The following is a 22785-nucleotide window of genomic DNA, read 5'->3' on the forward strand; positions in this document are numbered from 1 at the left end:
ATGGGAAGGAGATGACCTGAAGTCTACGAATGTACTTGGTGTAAATCTGGAGTTAATTGTCTTGAGGAATATTAAAACATTCCACTTCATAGTTCTCAGCAATAGGGAGGCACGTCCCCTAAGGGACTTGGGAAGGATTTGCTTACATCCCCCCTCACTGAGCGCTAACAACTGTACAAGTGGTGTGGGTTTTTTTGTTTGTTTCTTTGTGGTTTTTGTGGTTTTTTGTTTGTTAGCTTGTTTTTTGAGGCGGGAGGGGGAATTGGGTGGCAATTGACCAGTAGCCACATAGAGGTCCCCTCAAGACTATGGAAAGAAATGAATTTGGATGTCACTTCAGGAAAAATCCTTCTCTGCCTTTATATTTGAGGATATCGGTGTTTCTCTAGACAGAGCTACATGAGCTGTTGATAAGTTGCTTTCGTGCATGTAGGAGAAGAGGGGGGGGAAAGGGTAACGCAAAAGAACGTATCTGCGTTTCTCACAAAAGTAAAGTTGTCATCTCACGCAGGACTTGTTTCCTTTGAAACAATAAGGCTGTTTTGAAACGCGGAGTTTGCTTTCATGTGACAAGCTTGGCATGCATGCACTTACATAACAAGTGATAATAAATCTTTTTTTGGGGGAGGCGGTTTCAGGTTTTAAAATAAAAATAGAGCAGTGTAGGGCTTAATAGTTTCATTGTTCTTTCATGTGTGCGTGCTCTCCTCCTCCTTTTGTGGCTTAAAATAAATAAATAATAAATTGGGTCACGGGTAAAAGAGGTTTTGAGACTTGCTTCCAGTGCTGTTTCAAGAAGATATAATAAATGTAATTCTAGGCTCAAGTGATCGAGCAGGAAAATCTTTGTGGGTCTTAATAGTACAGTAATCTGAAATAAAATAATTTTTAAATTGTATTGGTCTGTTTGTCCTTTTATTTTCAGAATTTTAAAGTAATTAGTGTTTTCTGTTGTTCTCCACAAGAGCTGGAAGCTTGCCTTTTCAAGTGGAAGCTGAGGTTCGTAAGAAAGATAACTGTACATTTTCAATGGTTTGAGCTTTAAGAAAATACCAAGTACTGACAGTTGGTAAAGCCACGATAAATGGACAATTGCAAATGTCTGAGGGATGTCAGAAGGTCGGGAAAAGGATTCCTTAAGCCCTCAAAAAAATTCATGGCTCTTGCTGTCCTAATTTGTTGTTATGACGCTAACGCTGTCGTTAGCGTAATATTCCTAGGATTCCGCTTGGCTCTCCTGAGAACTTTTATCAGCCGCGAAGTGCCGCTAGTCTGAGCAGGCGTGGGCGTTCCCTTTAGGTTTAGGCAGATCATTTCAGGGTAGAATTAGACTACTTTTTGTTGCTATATTGAGGATTTTGTGAAGAGAAATATTGTAGATAAGTGTTTAAAAAGTCAACTCTCATTCACCTCCGATCACTAGTATACTAGTGACTGTGCTCATTTCAGTTTATTTACAAAAACTTAACTTTAAAACTCTGCAAAGTCCTTTTGTAGTACATACTGAAGGTATCTACTGACTTCTGATTTTAGCAGGCGATGACATTGTCAAGTATAGGAATTCAAAGCGTGAAAAACCCTGTAACCTTTTGGACTCTCGGTATAGCTGTGCCTACCTCCATCACCGCACCTGGAGGCATTCCCCCCCCCCCCCCCTTTATTATGTTGTGTCTTATTTTGAATGCACCTGAGGATGACTTTTGGTATTATTTCTTCAGCACTGTCTGGAAAGTAAAGGAAACTTCTCCTTTTTTTTTTTTTTTTCCTCCTATTGTCATTATAAAATCAGCTCCTCTTTCATCAAGAAGTATTTTTACAGATGAGCAGGATAGTGTAACATCACTTTTTGTTCTGCTAAACCTCGTTTTTTTTAATGCCCTATTGTATAATCAAGTCATCTGTGTAGTGGACAGGCTCATGGTCACAGTGACCTGGCTTGCGTTGTGGGGCTTTCTCTGGCTGTCGTCTTTCCTTGCTGGTGTTCCTGGCACTGTAATTCTTCTCTTTGAAAGCTGGCCGCTGTAAAATCAAGGAACAGGTCCGGCTATAAGGAGCTGCCATCTGTACTGTCTCCTGACTTCTGTTTCATTTTCTATATCCGCTCTCAGTTATTACATAATAGTACTAGAACACCACTCTATAGTCTCACTTAGATATTAACTATATCCACAGCTTCATAGAAGTCCATCATTTTGTCAGTTTTTTGTGTAGCAGGTTTCATTAAGATTGGCTTTTATCATCAATATTGATAAAACCATATATATTGATCAAACTTTCTGTAGTTTGCTACTTGCATTATTTTGCTGCATTTCTTCACTTAATCTTTCACCCTCTTCCCGAGACGAAACCAGCACTCTTTCTCAGAGCTTCCCCTACAGCAAGTTTTCCAAGGAAATGCAGACTGTTGTTGTTAGTTCAAACATACCTATCAGGTATACGATGTCATCTGCATGAACTAAAGGGTTAATTCTACCTCATCCATGTCATGCCCTTAAATTCATCAGACATTCAGAGTTTTAAAACCGGATGCAAACCAGCACTGATTCGAGTCAGTTTGATGTGGACAAGGAACTGTGGAATGAACTACAGGATTTACAACTTTTTTTTTTTTTTAAAGCACAATGAAGAGACTTGTGTATCACTTCTAGAGTTGTGGCTATCAGGAGTGCCATATGAGCTTTTTCTTTTTTAATTAAATAATACTTTCTTCAAGAATGATTTATACATTCCTTTAAAAAGTCAGTAAAGATACTTTGTTTTAATCCTCCAACCCCATCCTCCTTATCCATCAGTTTCAGGGTGAAAACACTTGGTAATTGCGATGTTGAGGTTGCTTTCTGTGCTCAAAAGCTCCCTCTAAACTAGTTTGCTGTTTTTTCTCAGTACTCTCAGCAGGTCTCGTGTTTGTTGTGTATTTTTTGATCTGGGTCATCAGGACTGCCTGTCTTTAAGACTTCTGTAAATACTGCTATTAGGCATCTCTTATTCCTCTCTTGTCTTCATGTGTATTTTGTTCTAATTCTTTTAAAAGTCGTTGGGACAAATATCACAGATCAGATGCTATATTTTCTTCTTCTGCAATTTTTCCTTTAACAGTTTTACTGGTGTACCTGTTGTCTTCTGATAAAGCTTCTGTGTCAGTTCTGCCTTGCAAGAAAGCCAAATTCATCTACGGTATTTGCTTTTAGATGGACTTCAGGGTGCGATCTGTCTGTGAAGTTCCTTCAGCACTTCTACTACTTCTTTGGCATTTAGCGTCTGTTCTGTGGGAGAGCTTTTTGTATTTTGCTTCGCTAATGTAGTTTTATACTTAATTCTGGATCTGCTTCTTTCCTTGCTTTCCCATTCTTTGATTTCTTTACTGATTCGCTCAATGCTTTTACTGTGTCTGCTTTCCAAGAAGTCTCAGCTTGTCTATCTCCTTTTACTTTGTTTGTTTAGTTTTTCCTGGTAGCTTTATTGCTCTTGTGAAACTTCTGTTGTGTTACTTCCATGGATATCTCCCATCTGCTCTGTGATGAGATTTCTTCATGAGCAGAAATTAGAGACCTGTGTCGTTCTCCAGGTATTATCTTACGTCTCTTTCTGGGACACACAATTTTAACTTATTAAGGCCTACTGTGGCAGCATATGCTTATGGTTTCTGTGGAAACCTATTGGTATTTCATGATTTCTAGTATACGTGACAGCTGTAGAGATTAGAAACAACAGACGTTGTGCATTTTGCTGGTGATAGCAGTTGGCTTGGTTTTGCTTGACACCCTGCTGAACTCCGTCTCGTTGCATATGTGTCTCTGTGTACTTTCAGTAATGAGTAGTACAGAGCGGAGGGGTTTGCTAAAGGTCATGCAAGAACTCTGAGGCAAAGGAGACTTGAAGTATGAATTAGGAGGTCCTGGGTTGGCATCCTCATTACTGGACTATCACTGCTCCGAGCAACATGTTTTTTCATATCCCGGTTTTTGCTAGACATCAGGTGCTGCAAGGTGGTGATGGGATAAGTGTCAGCTGCAATGGGGAAGGGCAGCCTGGTTAGGAAGCTTTGGTTGGAGCGTGGAGGCTTTGTGGCTGCAGTGAGGAGGTGAGGACAGGTCGTCGTCTTGACATGCTTGTGATGATTCGGTTGAAGAGGTTCCCGACGCCGACTGTCTCTCCCTCCTGCCTCGCAGCAGCGTTCCCCTGCCTTGGTGGCGGCTGCCAGCTTGCGATTCGCCAGCTGATCCGCTGCGTTCTGCGGCCTGGTGGAGTTGGGTGAGCAAAACTGCTGGTTCACCTACGCGGGTTCAGAAGTAAACTCGGACTGTTGGGGAGCTGGGATGGGAACAGCTTAGCCAGCGCTGCTGCAGGAGCAAACCACGCTTTTGGAGGAGTTAAGTCTTTCGGTCACTCCGCTTTAATTCCCCGCAAAAGGTGTCAGCAGATCGAGAAAGGGGTTCAGGGCTGCAGCGCACACATGCTCTGGAGTGTGTAGGTTTTTTAGGGTTTTGTTGTTTGTTTTCCCAAATGAAAGGCTTATTAATGTTCGTGAAGAGTTTCAGGCACTTCTGACTTTCTTTTGCAGTCAAGCAGATTGTAATGTTAGCAAGAGATTTGTAAATTGCAAGTTATTGGCAAGGAGTAGGTTTAAGGTTATTACGTACCAAAATATTTGCAACGCTCTAAGGTAGTGGAATGAAGGTTTGCGTCCTCCCTCTATTTAAATAAACTGATTGCAGTAAGAGCTTGCTAATAATGATTTCGTTACGTAACAAATGCAGTTTTATTGAGAAACTTAACAAGAAATATTACTGAGTATTAAGTATTGGCCCCAAGACTAGGAAAGTGTTGTTTTCCAAATGCTTAAAATACTGTGCATTTTTCTCCTGAATTTAATTTTAAAAAACTGAATTGGGTGATTCAGCATGAATAGGCAGGTTACGGTATGAATTACTCCTGATGGCATTTATTTTAATGTTAACAACCACAGATTTTCTGACAGGTCTTGTCTAATTTTCTGCAATCCTTTTGGGAAAATTGGTGTTGGATCCTATAAGACTGTGTTAATGTCCTTGCTGTGCTAACAGAGCTGTAATTCTGCAGTCATTTCAGACAAATGACCCTTGTCCTTCTGTGGACATGCAAACCCATTTATTTCATCTGGAGCTGCTGAATTAGAGGCACTTAAAATTTGAACTACTTATTTTGCTTGGTCTTACTTATTTACAACCACCTTAGTTTTTATAATTTGAGCCTGATTCTAAGTAACAAGTTTCTGAAAAGCTTAGCCATGCATGTATTTATAGACTTCCAAACACAAGGAAGTTTAATATTAGTCAGATATATTCTAGTCGTCAAGAGTTTATGTAACTGCAATGTAAAGAATTGCCTAATTATATTTATGACTGCTGGAAACTCTGTCATGTTACTTGAGAAATTTGTCAGAGAACGATCACAATGTTGCACGGTTGGCTTGCTGAAACATGCAGTGCAGAGGAGCCAAATGTCATTAAAGGTGTTTGGAAACTGAGGAGTGGCACCAAAATTGAAAGAAGGGGCAGGTGCGCTGAAATAAAGAATAAGTTGCTGCGTGACTACTCAGGATATTCAACAATTTCTTTCTCTGATTTACTCATCAAAAAAAAAAAAAGATAATTTTTTGAGTACCCTTAGGCTTTTGAATATTCAGTATTTTGACTATTTTCTATATAGAGCATAATCTAACAAACCGTATACAATGTTATTTGGAAGTTTACCTTTGGGACAAGACCTGGGGTGTTAATTCTAAGTTATGTTGTAATACATTGGGTACAGAGATCTTCAGATGGACACAATGGTGGGGAAAAAGTATGAAGTGTTTTTGTGTGTGTTTTTAAAAACTGACTCTGGAATCAATGAGTGCTAAAATTTTGACTCGAATATAATCTTGGGATCATAAGAAAATTCAGCCTAATCCAACCTTCTGCTCAAAGCAGGGTCAGCTGTGGGGTCCAGATGGGTCAGGGCTTTATCCAGTCACGTCTTGAAAGGCTCCGAGGATGGAGACTGTACCACCTCTCTGGGCAGTCTGCTCCACTACTTGAGTCCTCAAGTACGGTGAAAAAGTTTCTCCTTACCTCCAGTCTGAACCTCTCTTTTTTGAATTTATGCCCATTGCTTCTCATCCTCTTGCCATGCACCACTGTGAAGAGCATGGCTCCATCTCCTTGATGACCTCCTCGTAGGGACTGCACTATTAGGTTCCCCAAAGCCTTCCCTTCTCCAGGCTGAACAAGCCCCAGTCCCTCAGCCTCTCCTCACAGGGCAAGTGCTCCAGCCCGCCAGCCATCTTGGTGGCCCTCCTCTAACTTGCTCCAGTTTATTGATGCCTTTCCAGTACTGGGGGGCCCAAAACTGGATGAAATGCTCTAGACGTGGTGTGACAGGTGCTTAGCAGAGGGCAATAATTGCTTCCTTTGAACTCCTGTTAATACAAGCCGGGATGCTGTGGGCCTCTCTTGCTGCCAGGGTGCAGTGCTGGCTCATGTGGTAGCTTTTGCCTACCATGACCCCCAGGCTCTTTTCAGCAGAGCTGCTTCCCCAGCCAGGCCATCTCCAGCCTTCAGCATTGTAAAGGACTCTATTTGATTCCATCTCGGGTGCAGGACTTTGCGTTTGTCCTTGTTGAATTTCATAACGTTCCTGTTGGCCCCTTCCTCCAGCCTGTCCAGGTCCCTCTGGATGGCAACCCTGCCCTTGAGCATATCTACTGACCCTGCCAACTTGTTGTCATCTGGGAACTTGATGAGAGTGCGCTGTTGCCTCCTCTAGGACACTGATAAAGATGTTAAAGAGGGCAGGTCCAAGATTTGACCCCAGTGGTACTCCGCTTGTTACTGGCTTCCAGGGAGCGTATGACCTATTAACCACTACCTTTTCAGCCCAGTTGTCCAGACAGTTTTTTACCCATCTAGTTACCCATCCACTTAGAGTATAAACTGCTGACTTGGATGCAAGAAGATTTTGGGAGACGGTGCTGAAAGCCGAGATAAATAATATTGACTACTCTTCCCTTGTCCTCAAATCCAGTCATTTTATTCTAGAAGGCAGCCAGGCTGGGCAGGCCTGATTGTGCAGAAGGCTAGAGCAGTTCAGATTTTGAAAAGATACTGGTGCTTTTTAAATGGTGTTTAAACAGTGGTGTTGAAGCTGGCAGCATGCTTTCCCAGCAGGCACAGTCAAGTGAATGCTTGCAGTATAGCTCAAGTGACCTGAGAAATTGCTGTGCTTCAGTTAGAATTTACCATCCCTTCTTCTGCAACTGACCAAACGAATGCTAGAAGTTTGTTTCAAAGACAAAAAAGGTTCAAGCAAACTTAATTGAACTACTTCTGTTTTTTGCTTCCTTTATGTTTATGAGGCATCAGATGTTGCTCTTACTTCGATGATAGCGGGGTCCATCCCACCACAGCTTTATGAATCTTGCTATAATCTTGCTTTGCTGTTCCAGTAGTGATGTGCAGTGGCAGCATTATGAGACGGAGGTCTAAGAAAACAAAAGGTTGTTGTCCTACAAAACAAGTACAGTATCTGTTTTGTTCTCTTAAGCCTCTGTTGCGTTATGCGCTGGTGTACACATACATATGCACATGCACAAGTCTATTTCCGAATTTTCCTATTGGCCCAAAAGCATTACAGCATCACTGTGGGGTATTATGAGTGTGTGGGAAACAGGTTAATTGACAAGCTTTTATAGCACGTGTTTGAATACTTGAGTTGGCCTAATTCTGGTGATGGTAGCTACGTTAGAAAGTCCACTTGAATTAGTCTGTGACCATGCTGGCTGTTTTGTGAGGAAGTAGGTCTGCACTGGAGCAATGATTTGATGGCAGCTAGAGAGTTGCAGGGAAAAAATAATCAACTCAAAGTAGGACCAAATCGGTTTATTGTTTGATTAATGACACGTAACTAACCAGCAGTCAATGAGCTATACGTTCAGGATTAATACCAGCAATGCAAGAGATAAGCCACAATAATACACACTTACACAATGTGAATGAACACCTAGAAATTTCTTAACCGCCCTTCTGTGCTTAATCCGCAAAAGGTCCAATTGCGCGCGCACACACGCACACGGCCTGGATGGCAGTGACCGTGCCAGCACGGCAGCTTCCAGCAACTTCGGACCAGGTTTTGACTGCTGCTCTGCTCCCACTTTTCTCACCCCACTGTTATAAAACAAGCATGAAAATTTGTATTTGTTTTCAAGCTGATCTCACCACCTTTTCTAAAAGTCTTTTGGTAATCCCCTGGTTATTGTTTAATCCATCTGATGGTCATCTTGGCGTTACCGGGTTTTGGGCAAATACTGCCTCAAGTGCTGATTTGTTGTGATCTTGGATTGGGAGGATCCCAGAGCTTGGGAGAGGAGTATTCACGCATGTTCTTGTGCAGGTGCAGCATCTGGGTATATCCAGTATATCTACCCACCAGAAGTGAACTAACAACAATAGGTAAACTAGAGTTATACAGCTTTATGCAAACTTCTTTGCTGTATAAAGATGTATATAGCCTGTGGGGTTTTGTTTTGATTCAGTTTTGACTGATTCTTGGAATCTCGTAGAGTCTGTATGTTCTCTTTCAGTTCACAGTAAGCAGTGTTTTAATAAGAAGCATATTGCTTAATGGTGCTCCAGGGTCTCGAGTGCATCTAACACCCTTCCCCTTCTCACAGTATTGTTAATTTCTGTGGTAATTTGCATGCCCACTTCTTCCTGTGGGACATGTGTGCTTTCAGTCACACAACGTGGTTATGCCTTCACTGCCCTTCATCCTTTCTGGATCTGCATCTAGCCACAGTTGTGCCTTCACTATCCTTCATCCTAATTGGATCTGCATCTAGCCATGCTTGTGCCTTCACTGCCCTTCATCCTTACTGGATCTATATCTAGCCATTAGCTCAGTCAGGCCTTCACCAATGGCCATAGCGTGCTCATGTTCGCTGTAGCTTGCAGTGGATAGGGCCGGGGTACTGCTGTGGGTCAGTTAGATCAATTACGTGTAGGTATTAGGAGCCCCACAGTAAAACCATGTGCGAGACAGAGTATGGTAATCTATACCACCGAATCTTGGTTGACCAATCTGTTCCGGCTGATGAACAGCCTGTTAAAAGGCAGTTTTTAAATAGAGATAAGCATTGCTATCTGTTTTTAAAACGCCATTTGGGTAAAATCCATGAGATTAGGCTTGAGCTAACTGTTTCCTCAGCAGAATCTCTGGGTGAGAAGTACAGGCAGCCTGACTGCGTTTATGTACTTTAGAGGTATTCTGAAATCCTGAACCTTTAATCTTCTTTGCTTGTGTTTCAGGTGTTATACTTCCTGAGAATCTGGAAGGACAGGTTAGGTAGGGCTTGGGGTTTTCCTAAGCTAAATCAGCATCTGATAGCAGATGTTCTGGTGATGGATGCATATTATGTTTCCATTGCATGGTATCACAACTCTAGGGTGTCTGAATGTTTTGGTAAGATTTTAATAGCTGTTACTTTTCCAAAATAGTGGCACGGCATTTGCAGTTAAAGGCCTATGAACTCACAGTGAATTCAGTTTGTTAGAAGGCTCCTAATCTCCCATGTTTTCATTGCGGAGATGCTTAAATATCCGTGGTAGCCTGCGTTGCTGCCCAGAAGCCTGTCTTGATTTTCCCGAAGAACTTTCACAGTTATTTGCTAGGTGCAAGGTGGTGAGCCTTCATTTGTGATAAAGAATAGAAATGTGAAGATGGTAAGGCACCAAGGCATAAGAGGAATGTCGAAAAGAAAATGGAAGTTATAACTTAAATATTGTAAGTGTGACCTTTTCTCTGACAATACTTCCCATAAAAGATCTTTGACCTTATCAAGTCTTCTCTTGAAAGTGTCAAAGTATGTTCCTAGGATACAAAAGCGATTACTTACTTTTTTTTGTTGTACAGTCTTGCCTCTACAGGGACAGTTATTTAAAGGCTCTTCCACCACAGAAAGAATAGACTCTTTAATGTTGACACATTCGGGTTATGAGATGTTTTGTTCCTCTAGCACAATTTTGTAATTTTTATAAGTTTTGTGTAGCAATCTCTCTTTCTTTTCATAACACTCAGTCAGATATTTTACAGGAGAAAGGTGAAATCCTCATGGAAATGTAACATGTAATTTTAGCAGTACTTTGAAGAGAGATATGGTTAAGGAAAAGTTGGATTAAATATTTGTTACCTTGATGCTGCGAGGTTATGTGATGAAAAGCCAACGTCCACATGCACGGAGGCGCACGGCGGCCCAGTGCCAGGCAGGGGAGCCCCAACGAGCTGGTCAGAGAAATGAACCGCAGCCCCGGCCCCCCGGGCTGTCCCAGGAGACCAGCAGCCCCACGGGCCGGGGGACACCCCCGCGAGGAGTCCCGGGAGAGGCCTCCGGATCACCTCACACGCTGAGGGGATGACGGCCGAGGGTGTGGGGCGCGTTACGGGACGCAGGGGACGAGCGTTTGGGGACCGCGCGAGCCTTGCTAGGGGATGTTGAGGGCAGAACCAAAGGAAAGGGGAAAGGGAGGGATCGCGGCGGTTTGGGGAGGCACAAGCGTGGGAAAAGAGAAGGAGGAGGAGATAAAAGGGGCTGGTTGCCTGCAAACAGGCTGCTGGTCGGTACGCTTGTCTGGCCATGCCCTGCGCTTGATCGTTCTGTCCTGTCTTCTCAGTAAACTCCATTTCTGACTGTTTTCTTGGGTGAGGGGTTCTCTATTCTTGTGTCTGTGTGTGTGTACGGAGGTCTGAGCACCAAGAACTGGAGTGGGCCCATGGGTCACAGGGGCCTCTGTCAGCAGGTGCCAGCAACTGGAGCAAGCGAGGGTGCGTAAGTCAGTGCGTGGTTGCTGTCGAATATCAAGCTGGACTAACTGGCAAAGAGGCCAAGTGGCTTGGAAACCAGACGTGTGTGTGTGTGTGTGTTTGTGTGTCTGAGGGCGAGACACCAGGACGAGTTGGCGACCGGAGGGACCAGGAGGTTCAGGTCAACAGTCTTAAGACCAGTCTTAACAGAGAGCATTTCTCAAGTTTGTCTGGGATAGTTCTGTGCTTGTTCTGTGCAAACCGGTGCTGTGATGATGTGGAGGAGGCGCGCAGTCCAGGTATCTCCTGGTGGTTCAGCTCAGAGTCCAGCAGGGTTTGTTGCTCAGCTGAGCACAGACCTGCAGGACAGAGCTGGAGTTTGCAGCATGCCAGCTTGGGGCGTCCCCGTTGCTCTTCTCTGCCCTTTCCTCTTGGCTGGGCTTCTTAGCTAAGTCACGGCCCTGTCCACATGTTTGGAAATAGCTTGGTTCGGCATTATGCTGAAACTAGTCAGTCTTCCTGAAATCTGGAGTGCTGGTGTAAAAGATACCTGAGTCGTTCCAGGCCCAGCGGTTCAGGCTCTTTACCCCCGTAGTGGTGCCATGCTGACTTTGGACCAAAGCTAGCTGTAAAGGCAAGATAGTAATGCTTGTGTGGTGCTGCACCTGGAAAAATAAAGCTCAGAGTCCTTGGCTAAACTGTCCCTGGACCTGTAGGACTGTTAATGTTCAACCTGGAACAAAAAAATGCCCAGAGATAACTGAGAGTTGCTTGTATCTGAATTACCTATAGGACCTTTGCTGAGGAGAGAGGTAGTCATTCCCTATGTTAGTCACTGTAATATACAGCGTTTAAACGTTTGACCGTGTTTTCCCAAGAACTAAAACTATAGGCTGTCCTAAGACTTTTCTTTTTTTAAAAAAAGATCTGCTGATTTAAAAACAATTTGATTTGATATACTTCAACGTCATGTAGACCTTGTCTTCACTGAAATTAGATATGAGGGAACCCTGCCTCTAGTGCAGTAAACTGGAACCCCTAAGCAATGACACGCTGATTTGCCTTCACTAAGACCTTCCTTCGGGTTGGCTAATGTGAAAACAGAGTTTTCTCCAAGCAAAGATGTAGCTCAGGTGGATGCACTGAAATGCTTCCTTGAACATTTGGCTTCTGTGATACATCTTAAACTAAGAACTGGTGTATATGATGACTGAAAATAAGTTCTGATTTTTGTTGTATCTGGATACAGAAGATATCCAGATTTATGATTTTGGAAGTATGTCTGTTTTTAGCCCCTGCCGGCTTCATGTGGTTACCATGATACCAAGTCCTAACGAAGGTCAAGTTAGGATGATTTCCTGTAAGCCTGTGCTGGGTTAGCAAGGTCTGTGAAGTGAGAGAAGCAACTTCACGTGAAACCACAGGATTTTTTGTTAATAGCTAATTTTAAGTGGGGGAAAAAATTGTAAACTCAGTGTTCTTTGGTATCTGTGAATTATGTCCTCTTATTTTCTGATGGAGTAAACTTGTAGGTGAAGTACTTATTCTTGAGATAACTAAATTCTATTAGGAAATTTTGACCTGGAAGCTACGCTGCGTGAACGAGATGCTGTCTCTGTCACTGTTGCTGAGTGAGCTTGGCTCTTTTATCAGTTCCTAGAGCCACCGGAAGCTTCTTTCACATGAAGAAGTTTCACGACTGATCAGGATAGATCATGAGTTCAGAAAACAAAAGAAAAAAAGTGGCAACATGTCAGATCTGTTTAGGCAACTGCAGCTTCCAGAGTCCTGAGCAAAATGCTGAATTTATCAGTGTGTAAAGTATATAACATGACTGAAGCAACTTATGGAAAAAGCTGTCCACAAACCACATCAGTGTCAGCTTCTGGATAAGAAACTGTACATGCTAAATTGCAATTCTTGTTTCTTTCTCTTATTTCCTATTAAATGCTCGTTGCTATTCAAAAAACTAAACAGAGAAGCTGGCCACGCGTTCTGCGTGGCTTAAAGATGTCCCAAACAAGTGCTGTGCTTTCTGTTTGTTAGCAGTGCTTAATTCATTGACAGAACAAGTCAGATGGTAGACTTTAGAAAACTTGAAGATGACGTTGTGACTCGGACATTTCTGCCGTTCTCCTTGATGCTCGTTCCTGCCTCTGCTATGCCTCCTCTTTGCTCCAGAGCAAACGTTAGCATGCCCGCCCCGAGCCGAACTGGGGTACTCGCTGAGCTCGAAGGTCATCTCGTCTCTCCCCTCCGCCCGTTGCCCGTCGGCCGGATCCCATCTGCAGCCTGTTCCAGCGCGCAGCTCCGCGCGGAGATGCTCCCTTCCTGAAGAAGGGGCGGCAGGAGGCCACAACAAGCCTCTGGGGGTAGAGGGAGATGCGAGGCTGCTTCACTCGGTGCCGTGTGGACTTTCACTGGCTTAAAGTATCTGTCACGCTGCTTGTTCATTTTAAGTAAACAAATGCATATTAAAAAAAGCGTTGAAGATGTAGTTATTTGGATCAGCTCCAGCCTCAGTTACGCTCAGGAGTGGGAACTTTGCTGGCAGAATTCGGTAGAAAGCTCTATATTGGCTCAGTCTGGCCTGTTTCGGACTCTAGCCAGCAGATTCCAGTAGTCTGTTAATTAAAGACAAAATTTCCTTACAGAATTTTGTAATAAATCTCAGTATATATTTTTCTCTTGTTCTAAAAAAGATATCTATAAAAGAAACCGTAGCCGCCTTCACAAATTCCTCAGCTTCTGTAGACAGAAGGTTATTTGCTCAGTGTATTTTATGATGAAATAATAATCTTCCTAAGGGTTAATGAAAACAACAGTGCCCGAGTATGGGCTGATAACTTCTTTTGAATGTGGGAGGGCATTATTCCTGCTTATTTAGCACTAAAGATGATTTGTTCTTTAAGACCCTTCACGTTTCCCAGGTCTGCAGGGCTAGAATTGCTGTGTTTGGATGCAGGTCCACCTCTGCCCGTCCAGTTTTTTCCCCTCACTTTTGTGGATGACTGTCAGCGTGCTGTGCAGTGAAATTGCTGTCAAACTACTGATTTCTGGGCTTCGGTTCCAGAAGTATCTAAGGGTGAGGTTTCACAATTGCCTTTGGGTGATCTGAGTCCATGCTTCATTGGAAGTGAGGTCTCACCCTCCCCTCACCCCGGCTGTGCGTTTCAGTCTCCCTCCCTTCTGGGAGCTGCTCTATCTTCAGAAAGCTCATGCTTTCAAAATATTACTGTTTCTGTAGTGTTATTTTTCGGTCACCTCAGCTGTCTGATCTGACTGACTAGCACTGATGGAGGAACACGTGGCCGAGGATGAAGGAGGGCATGGGCTAACTTCTTCAGCAGCGGCAGACTCGGACCAGCTAAAACTGAGGGCAAAACTGCATTCTTAGACGTGCATTTAAGTGCCACATTGAATTGAGACTAAAATAAGGCCTGGATCGACAAACGCGCCGAAATACTTCTATGAATCCAAGTTAATCTTAGTTTTCTCATGTTGTACAGTGTTGGCATTTAAGACTTTCATTTCACAGCCCCTTCAGGTCCTTAACTGTGTCTTTTTATTTATCTGTTCTTTATGTCATTCTTCTTATCTCACATCAGCTTATTGTCAAAAAGGCGCCGATTGAGTCCTCTCCCACCCTCTGCAGGCGGTTTGCCTGTTGGCAAGTCGCAGTGTTTGTGGGTCTGCTGGAGAGGAAGATCATACTCTACCCTCTGACTGCACAGTGCAAAACGGCTTTGGCTGCAGCTCCTGTATTAGTTTTCTAAGAAAAACATGATTTTTTTTTTTTTTTTAAATTCAGGATGGTGGGAGTTATCTTTCTTTTCCTTTTTATAAAGAAAATATAACCATGACTCCTAAAACTCTTTGTGTACATATATTTTCAGTACCCATTTGTCCCATAATTCTGGCTGATTGTTTGTAAAAGATCCTCACAAGATCCTCTGTAGATCCTCACAAGAATAAGTTTATCCCTTTAGAGGAACTATTGCTCTATAGCCACTGTAAAATCTTTAGTTTTCTCCCTGCTGCACTGGCAGTCCTACAGTTAAGATTTCTGTAGAAAACGTTGGCAACCTTCATTTCTTCTGAGTTAGGTTGTCCTTACAAGCCGTGCTTTTAAGAAGATCTAACAATTTCTTCATAAGCCTTATTTTATAGTTAGGAGCAGTAGCAGAAATCTTTATTATTAATGCTGTGTTTCTTCCAAGCTTTATTATGTAATAAGGACTGTATTGCAAGCAGGCAAAAATTTGGTAGTTTATGCTTCTGGTTTTCTCCATGCGTATACATGATTTCTACAACCGCTCCCCTGATGCAGTTCTTGCCCAGTATTAAAGATTAAATCGATGTCAGTCCATCGTGCTGTAGTGTTGGTCTTCCAGCAGTTTTTTTCAGGAACTGTGGTGCTGATGGTTCATTTCGCAAGGGATCTGTTAAAGCGTGCAAAGTTTTCTGGTGGGAGCTAGCTATGAAGAGTTGCTGGCCAGAAGCACAGCATTTTGACTTAGTTGTGCTCATTCTTTTCAGTTCTTTCACATACATGTGCATCTGTGTGTTTTCCTGTTACTGTATAAATGGAGAAAAGGGAAAGCATGAACCATTATTTTAAAAGATTGGTTTTAAATGATATGATTAGACTGTTAGTAGCTATTTCACGTGATCTGAGTTAGCCAATAAGATTACTTAGTTGTCAACCTTTCCCTGACTTTCCTTTTACACAAATGAGTTTAACTATTCCCTGTTCAGCACCTGAAAAATGTTTTTCACTAAATGTTTATAATCCAAAGTAGATGATGATGATGTTTAATGATGAAGGGCAAGGGAGAAAAGTGCGCACTATGGGCAGATTAAGGGTGCAGATTAAACCTGTTTTTTATTTTAATACAATTTTGGGTTTATTTATAATCTATTGTATAAATAAGTCGTCTTTGTAAGAAACGTTTGGGGCTTAGGGAGAGCAGAATGAGTGTCAAAGTGGAGGAAAAAAAAAAAAGGAAAAAGAAAGGAGTTCATGAAAGGAGTTAGGTGATGTGTTTGCTTACAGTCGCAGGGGACTGGGTGTAATGACTTGGGAGTTCCTTCCAGCCTGATGTTTCCCTGATAAGGAGGATGAGGAATGAGGAGTCTGGGAAGGATTAGGGTTGGAAACTGACTGAAGTTATGTGATGAAAGACCAATATAAGAGAAGGAGCACGGAGGCAGCATGTGTATGGCGTATGAGGATTTTTTTCTTTATTGGTGGGGTTTGGGGGGAAAATAAGAGAGAGTCAGTAAAGTTGTAAATTCCAGAAGAGTGGAGGAATGAGTGTTCGTTAAGAGGAAGTATTTTAGAGCTTTATTTGTGGTGGCATGTGCAAAAGTAATTTACAGTGAAAGAAAAGTGAGGCTTGATGGAGGTCTTGGTCTTTGCTTTTGTCTCTGTTCCTTGCTCCTCAGCTTTTCTGGCAGAACTAATCTGTGAATCAAATTTGTTATCCTCTCTTGTGATTCTCAGGTGACTAATGGGTGTACTCATTTAGGGTGAGAAGAGGTAGCAGTATGCCACTAGTGATTATACAATTGATGCAAATAATTTCTAAAAAGAGAGGATCACAGAGTAGTTGAGGTTGGCAGGTATCTCTGGAAGATCATCTAGTCCAAGCCCCTGCTCAAAGCTGGGTGAACTAAAGCAGGTTGCTCAGGACATGGTCCAGTCAGCTGCGAGCATCTCTGCGGATAGTGTCTCCACAACCTCTCCGGGCAAACACTGTTCCAGCCTTTGACCACCCTTATGCTAAAAAGGGTTGGTTTGTTTGTTTTTTGTTCAAATGGAATTTCCTGTATTTCAGTTTGTGTCCATTGCCTCTTGTTCTGTCACAGGATAGTACTGGGAGGAGTTTGGCTCCATCTTCCTTACTCCCCTCCTCGAGCATTTATACACCCTGATTAGATCGCCCCAAGCTGCCTTTTCCCCTGGCTGAACAGTCCCAGCTCTCGCAACCTCTAGCTCAGTGACAGCAATCGGAAATATGGAAATCCAGGCAGTGTTGCAGGTATTCAAGCAGTAAAAGTTAGATATTTTGGAGAAATTGTGTTAACTCCCTTCTAAGCTGCCAAAGACGTGATTTGTTTTGAAGAATGTTTGTTTTCTACTGCTTCTTTTAATATGGCGTTGTGCTAATAAATGTTAGGAAGCATGGTGCATTAAACAATTCACACAGCAATATTAGCATTTTTAAAATCGATATAATGCTTTGTTTTTATGTAAACTTTGCTCAATTCTGAATTTAATTCAGTTTAAATAGATGCATTTATGTGCATCTAGTGATACAATAATCACTTCAGCATGGTATCTTGTTTATTCTTTCTTTCCTTTCACCCTACTGTGATATTTTACTTTCCATGTAAATTAAACATCTAGTATGATGAACACTCAAATACTGATTACTGTTTAGTGATACTATCACAAAATTGTTTTTGGAAATTTAGAAGGTATCAGAGAACCGTAGCTGAGAGAGTCTCTGAATCTCTCTGAATGAATTAATTGATAATCTGAGTTTCTGTTATTTATCCTTCCTTCAAGAAGCCCTAGATTGCTCCCTGTCGGCTGTGCTGTAATCTTGAAAGGGAGCCACGGGAGCAGTTCAGCGTCCTACTCTTACTCTTTCAAGCATTTCCTTTCCTTCAGGTGGAGGCACTGCTCCAGTTCTGTTTTCTGACGTTACACCTGCACAAAGTTATTCTGCCTTCTGCTGGATGTTTTCAGCTAGTTAGGTCCTTTTAATCTGCTAATCTGTATTCCATGAAAGAAAGGTTACAGTTGAGTATGTTGTTTGTGAGTACTGTGGAAATTGCACTAGCATGCTTTAGGTTGCTGCAGCACACAAGGTTTCCTCCTTCTTTGGGTTTTGTGGAGTCCTTTCGTGTTCAGACCTCACGACATGGGTGTAGTGGTCCTCTAACGGGCACTGGGAAGAGTCATTACCTTTCGAACTAGCAGACTCACCTCCACACTGGTGGAGTTTTACTTACTGGAGAAGCAAAAGTGAACCTCAGTATCTTCCTTGGATGACGACTCCTCGTGGTAGAACATTTTCCCTTGTAGGAAGAGAGGCGTGTAGAGGGCTAGGTAGTCTCTTCTGCTGTAGCTGTGTCAAAGGGAGAAGTCACTGCTCCCCACCACCCCTTACCAGTCGGTACCGTCTCCCTGGCAGTGAGCAAGAGTCCCTCGTAGCTGCTGGCCTGACCGCTTGAATGAGCTGTCCTATGCAACAGCTGTTACAGTGACATGGGCTAGCAAAGACCTATCGATCTTGCCAAGTTTTGCTGCAAGAAATTAGGAAGTACGGATTTAGGGGGTAGAAACCTGCAGCAAGGCAACAGTGATGAGCATCTGGAGGTAGGCTGCAAGGTTACCTCCTGTAGTGGCACAGCTTATATCTGAAGGGTGTCTGTCCAGAGCCTGACATACAGAGCTGTATAGTTTCTGGAACGTATCTACTTCCTCTTTCCTAAAAAGAGGAGAGAGGAAGAAAGATCTGAGGCCCAATTCATCTATGTTAGCTGGTCCTGGCACTTTCGATGAGACTTTTGCTACGTGTAGACAAAACCTAATGGAGATAAGCTCTAGTGGTGGCTCTGCTTACTACTCTGTAGAGATTGAGGTAGAGGTTACAGATATTCACTCTGCTTCACGGACCTTGGAAATTGGGTTTGAACGGAGGCCAAAGCATTTGTGCAAACCTCGACAATACCTCTGAGACCAGCCTGGCAATAAGAAGCGCCTGAAAAGCTGAAGCAGGGTTAGTGTGCTGTGGGATAGAGCTGCAAACGGGAAGCCTGCTGGATGCACCTCTACCAAATCCCTCGACCCCCTTCCGCGTTCGCCACTGGTACCAGCTCAGCTTGGTTTTATGGTTCAATAAAGTTAGAACCACTTCTTCAATAAAGATATCTCTTCCCTGTCAGCCTTGAGTGTTTCCAGTGAATCTCTTCCAAAACTCATGGCTCAGATTTTTACCTCACCCATGTTTTAATTGGACTGCTTCATGCATGCTAGCGAACGGAAGTTGTGTGCAACTTGTCCCCGGTGATGGGAGAAAGCAGCAAGTTAAATTATCTGTAATGCTATGGTCAGTATGTGTAACTGAGCATAGTCAGACGCATATTTTAGTAGCTTATTCCAGACACTTTGTTTCAGTAAAAACATTTTTACTAGAAATGTTTAGAGCTATTACTATTTTATCCACGTTAAATGACAAATTTCTATCGAAATTATATGTGTCTGTGAAATTCTGTTTCCATTAAATGTGACATCTTCTTTTGCAGTGACCCCTATGTGAAACTTTCTTTGTATGTAGCAGATGAGAACAGAGAACTTGCTCTGGTGCAGACAAAAACTATTAAAAAGGTATGTGTATATTTTTATTTCATTGTTTTGGAAACATTATAGAAGTATATTCCAGTATTCTCAACGTAGCATAACATTTATATAAATTGTTGTGTAAATATGTAGAAACTGAATAATGCATTCTTTTTTCAAAGAATGAAAAAGTTAAGAAAACAGGTGCATGCATCTGCAGTGTGCATGATCTGCTGACGGGAAAATCAACAAACGACCCCTTCCCCCGTATGCTACATACTATTCTCTAAAGTTTGGCATAATGCATATCATGTACATCATTCACTGCTTCTTTTAGCAGAGTTGTGTTTTAATGAAACACATACCTGAAATGAAGAACTAAGAAACTTTGTTTTGATTAGCATTTATTTGGCTTTTAGCAAAAATGGTCATTCTTTACAATGATCCTTTTCAAAATTTTACATTTTAAAAGTATTTCCCCAGTATGGGCATTTACAATATGGAGCAGAATGAAAAAAGATATGCTGTAACAAAAGCCTGAAAATGCACTGAAAGTCTTTTCATTTGTAGTTAGAACTAAAGCTAAACTTTCTTTTAAAAAGAAATTTTGCAAAATAGATTAGCAAGAATTTTTTTTTAATCTGGATCACAAAATAGCAAGATACTAGTCTAAAATCGGAGCACCAATTGTCATTTATGACAAAATTCATGACCAATCCTGCACCGTCGTGACAGCTTTGAATGGAACTTTCTGCAGAACTCAAAGTGCAAGTGTTTCAGTACTGGAAAGTCAAAGTAATTTTTTTGAAGTTTTCATGTTTAAATATCCCTAGTTAAAGTATATGGGCCCTTTTGTGATTCATAATAGCATTTTTACATTTATCATCTCCTTCAAAGTATATTCTCTATAGCCTATCTAACCTAAGTTTTAAATACTGAAATTTGTGAGAAAAAAGTTAACTTCTCTGAAAAGCAGTACCTACTTTGTTGCTATAGTAACATGGACCGTGGCATTTTTGTTTCCTTAAATAGTTCCAAGATTTATCGCCAATCCCATACAAGTATGGGGGAGGTTTTCTTAAGACATGCATGTTTCATTTTTGTAGAGCGTGTGCTTGTTGGTGTCCCGTTTCCTGGGATATAGTTACATGGAATGAACTCCTGTTCCTCTTGGAATCACGCTAAGGGAAAACGCTTAGGCTACATGGTCGTTTCCTGGCTATTGTATAATACCTGGCTATTATAATGCTGGTGTAGCTTAATTAACGTGTCCATGATGAAGTGGGAGATTGGCTTTGTGGTTGTCTTACAGTGGAACCAGCAGTATTCCTGAGAAAGTAAAAATTACACGAGTACACCTGCATCTATGTACTGACAAATCTTCCTTCCATAGCAAAGGGTAGATGAAAAGAATAACATTGCAAGTAGGTGAAGGTTTCTTCTTTCATAAAAAGTAATTTGGACCACTTGATCAGTGGCCAAATGAGCAACCCCTTTCATCTGAAGAGCGCTCAGAGGAGTCTAAGACCTTTGAACAGTGGGACCCTACTGACACTGTAAATGCTTATTTGTTACCTTAAAATAGTATTGTAGCTTCTGTTAACTGGCAGATGCCTGAGGTGGGAGACTCGTCTTTCCCCTTTCGTTTGTAATCAGAATTTCAATGTGAGATGGTACAAGTCCTTCTGCTGGCTTTTCTGTGCCTCTTCCTCAGAGGCTTAGGGTGTGAGCTTTTAATGCATCTAGACCTAGTTTGATTCCTAATTAACATTTCATTTTCTCTTTGATCCATTTTAATTTCTGTGTACTAGACCTAATCTTGAAATAACTTTTAAAATTTAATCTAAATTTTAATCTAATTTAATCTAAAGTCATTTGTACCTCATGGATCACTGAGATCCATGTGTTCTCTGGTTTTATTTAAATTTTGATTCCATACTGGGAAATATAATTAGAACATGTCTAGGATACCTGCTTTTCTGTCATTATAAGTTTTGGGCAGGGACATCTAGTTTCTTCCATTCCTCTTTCATTCCAGCTCTTCCATGAGGTCCCTGATTACGCTCCTGTCTGTTTCCCTGGTTTGGGAACTTACTGCATCATTCCCTTTGCCCTGATAGAGGCTATGAAAGAAATAATTGAAAAATTTAATGATCCTTTTATACTCAAGCAGTAATGAAGGACGTAAAGCCTTTTGTATAAGGTGAGAGATAGGTGACTTTAACATTGGGAGAAAATGATCCCTTGCAGTGGAGAAAGGGGGTTCAGAAAATCCATCACAGGAATACTGGGGCCAGTGCTGTTTAGCATGCTCTTTAATGACCCGGATGATGGGACCAAATACACTCCCAGCAAGTTCGCAGATGATACAAAACTGGGAGGAGTGGTTGATGCAACCCATGGTTGTGCTGCCATTCAAAGGGACCTTGACAGGCTGGAGAAATGGGCGGGGAGGTACCTCATGAAGTTCAACAAGGGGAATTGCAGAGTCCTGCCCTTGGGAAGGATAAGTCCAGGCAGCAGCACAGCCTGGGGGCCAACCAGCTGGAGAGCAGCTTTGCAGGAAGAGACCTCCCATTTATTTTTCCCTAATTGCAAAATTTGCTTAATACTTTGTGTTTTCTTCTGGACCTGTGTTTTGAGTGAGCCTGATGGAAATAGTCGCTTCTCTTTCTGTAGTAAAATGCTATATTTGCTGTTTCCAGTCTTGTGATCTTAGATCAGGCTTCATATGATTTTTTTTTTTCTAATTTCTGCTACTAAGCCTGTGATTTCATGTTCTTTCAAAAGTTATCCAGTTTCCTCAGTGTGACTGCACTAAGCTGTTAAAACTTCACTTCTCCTTTAGTTGTGCTAACTTTTATCTGCATACTGATTCCTCTTAGCTGTTTTGCCTTTATTGTAAGGTCAAACATGATTTTTTTTTTTTTGTACCTAAATGTTTTTTCTCCTGTTTGAACCTCATTGCTTATTAGTACTTCTTTGCTTGTTCTCTTTTTATTTGTATGGTTGAAAAACCTTCTTCGTGTTTGTTTTGATATCCTGTGGAAGATCTAACTCAGCTTGACTCTTGGCAGTTCTTTATCTCTATGCTACTTGCCCTTTTTAGGATGTTGCTCTTTTGGCTGATCAGTCTTTGTTGTTGTTTCTCTGCTAACATCCTTTATGAAGTGGTGGTTCATCCATTTATTTCTGCAGTCTTTCTTCACAAGTGTTTTTCTCCTTTGCTAGGATTCTAGCGTTTGTACTTTCTGACTCGAGCTACCGGTTGTTGGATCTGTAAAGGTGGAAGAAACTGCTGCCGGTTGCCAGATTCTTGGTGCATTTACCAAAACCGTGCTGCCAAATAGAGCAAATATTTCCTGAAATTAGTAATTTTAGTTAAGGAGCATTCAAAATTAATGCATTATTGATGGGCAGGAGTGCCAGCAATTTTAGTGCAAGACCATGCTTCATTTGATAAATGACATGGAAAGTCTGTCTTGCCAAGAACAGCCGTGTTTAATGAACAGAAGTACTTAAACAGTAACACATTTTTTCTTTCTTTTTTCTTGCTTCATTGTGTTAGTGAATGCGTGTTTGCTTCTTATAGCCAAAAAACTGAAAGAGTTGTCACC

At 41.9% G+C, this 22785-nt stretch overlaps 1 protein-coding gene across 16 annotated transcripts in view; it reads left to right on the plus strand.

Moving 5' to 3' along the window:
- LOC104138472 (NEDD4 like E3 ubiquitin protein ligase) overlaps nt 1-22785 on the plus strand; it is a 215281-nt gene that overhangs the window by 72062 nt on the left and 120434 nt on the right. For 12 of the 16 annotated variants that reach the window (XM_068924507.1, XM_068924509.1, XM_068924505.1 and 9 more), the window contains one exon: nt 19135-19216. The exons of the other annotated variants lie outside the window; for them this stretch is intronic. In XM_068924507.1, the coding sequence (XP_068780608.1) occupies nt 19135-19216 (82 nt within the window). The remainder of the gene's footprint in view (nt 1-19134; nt 19217-22785) is intronic. 16 annotated transcript variants of the gene reach the window in all.

Source organism: Struthio camelus, chromosome W (assembly GCF_040807025.1).
Source record: "Struthio camelus isolate bStrCam1 chromosome W, bStrCam1.hap1, whole genome shotgun sequence".
In the NCBI taxonomy this organism is placed as follows: Eukaryota; Metazoa; Chordata; class Aves; order Struthioniformes; family Struthionidae; genus Struthio; species Struthio camelus.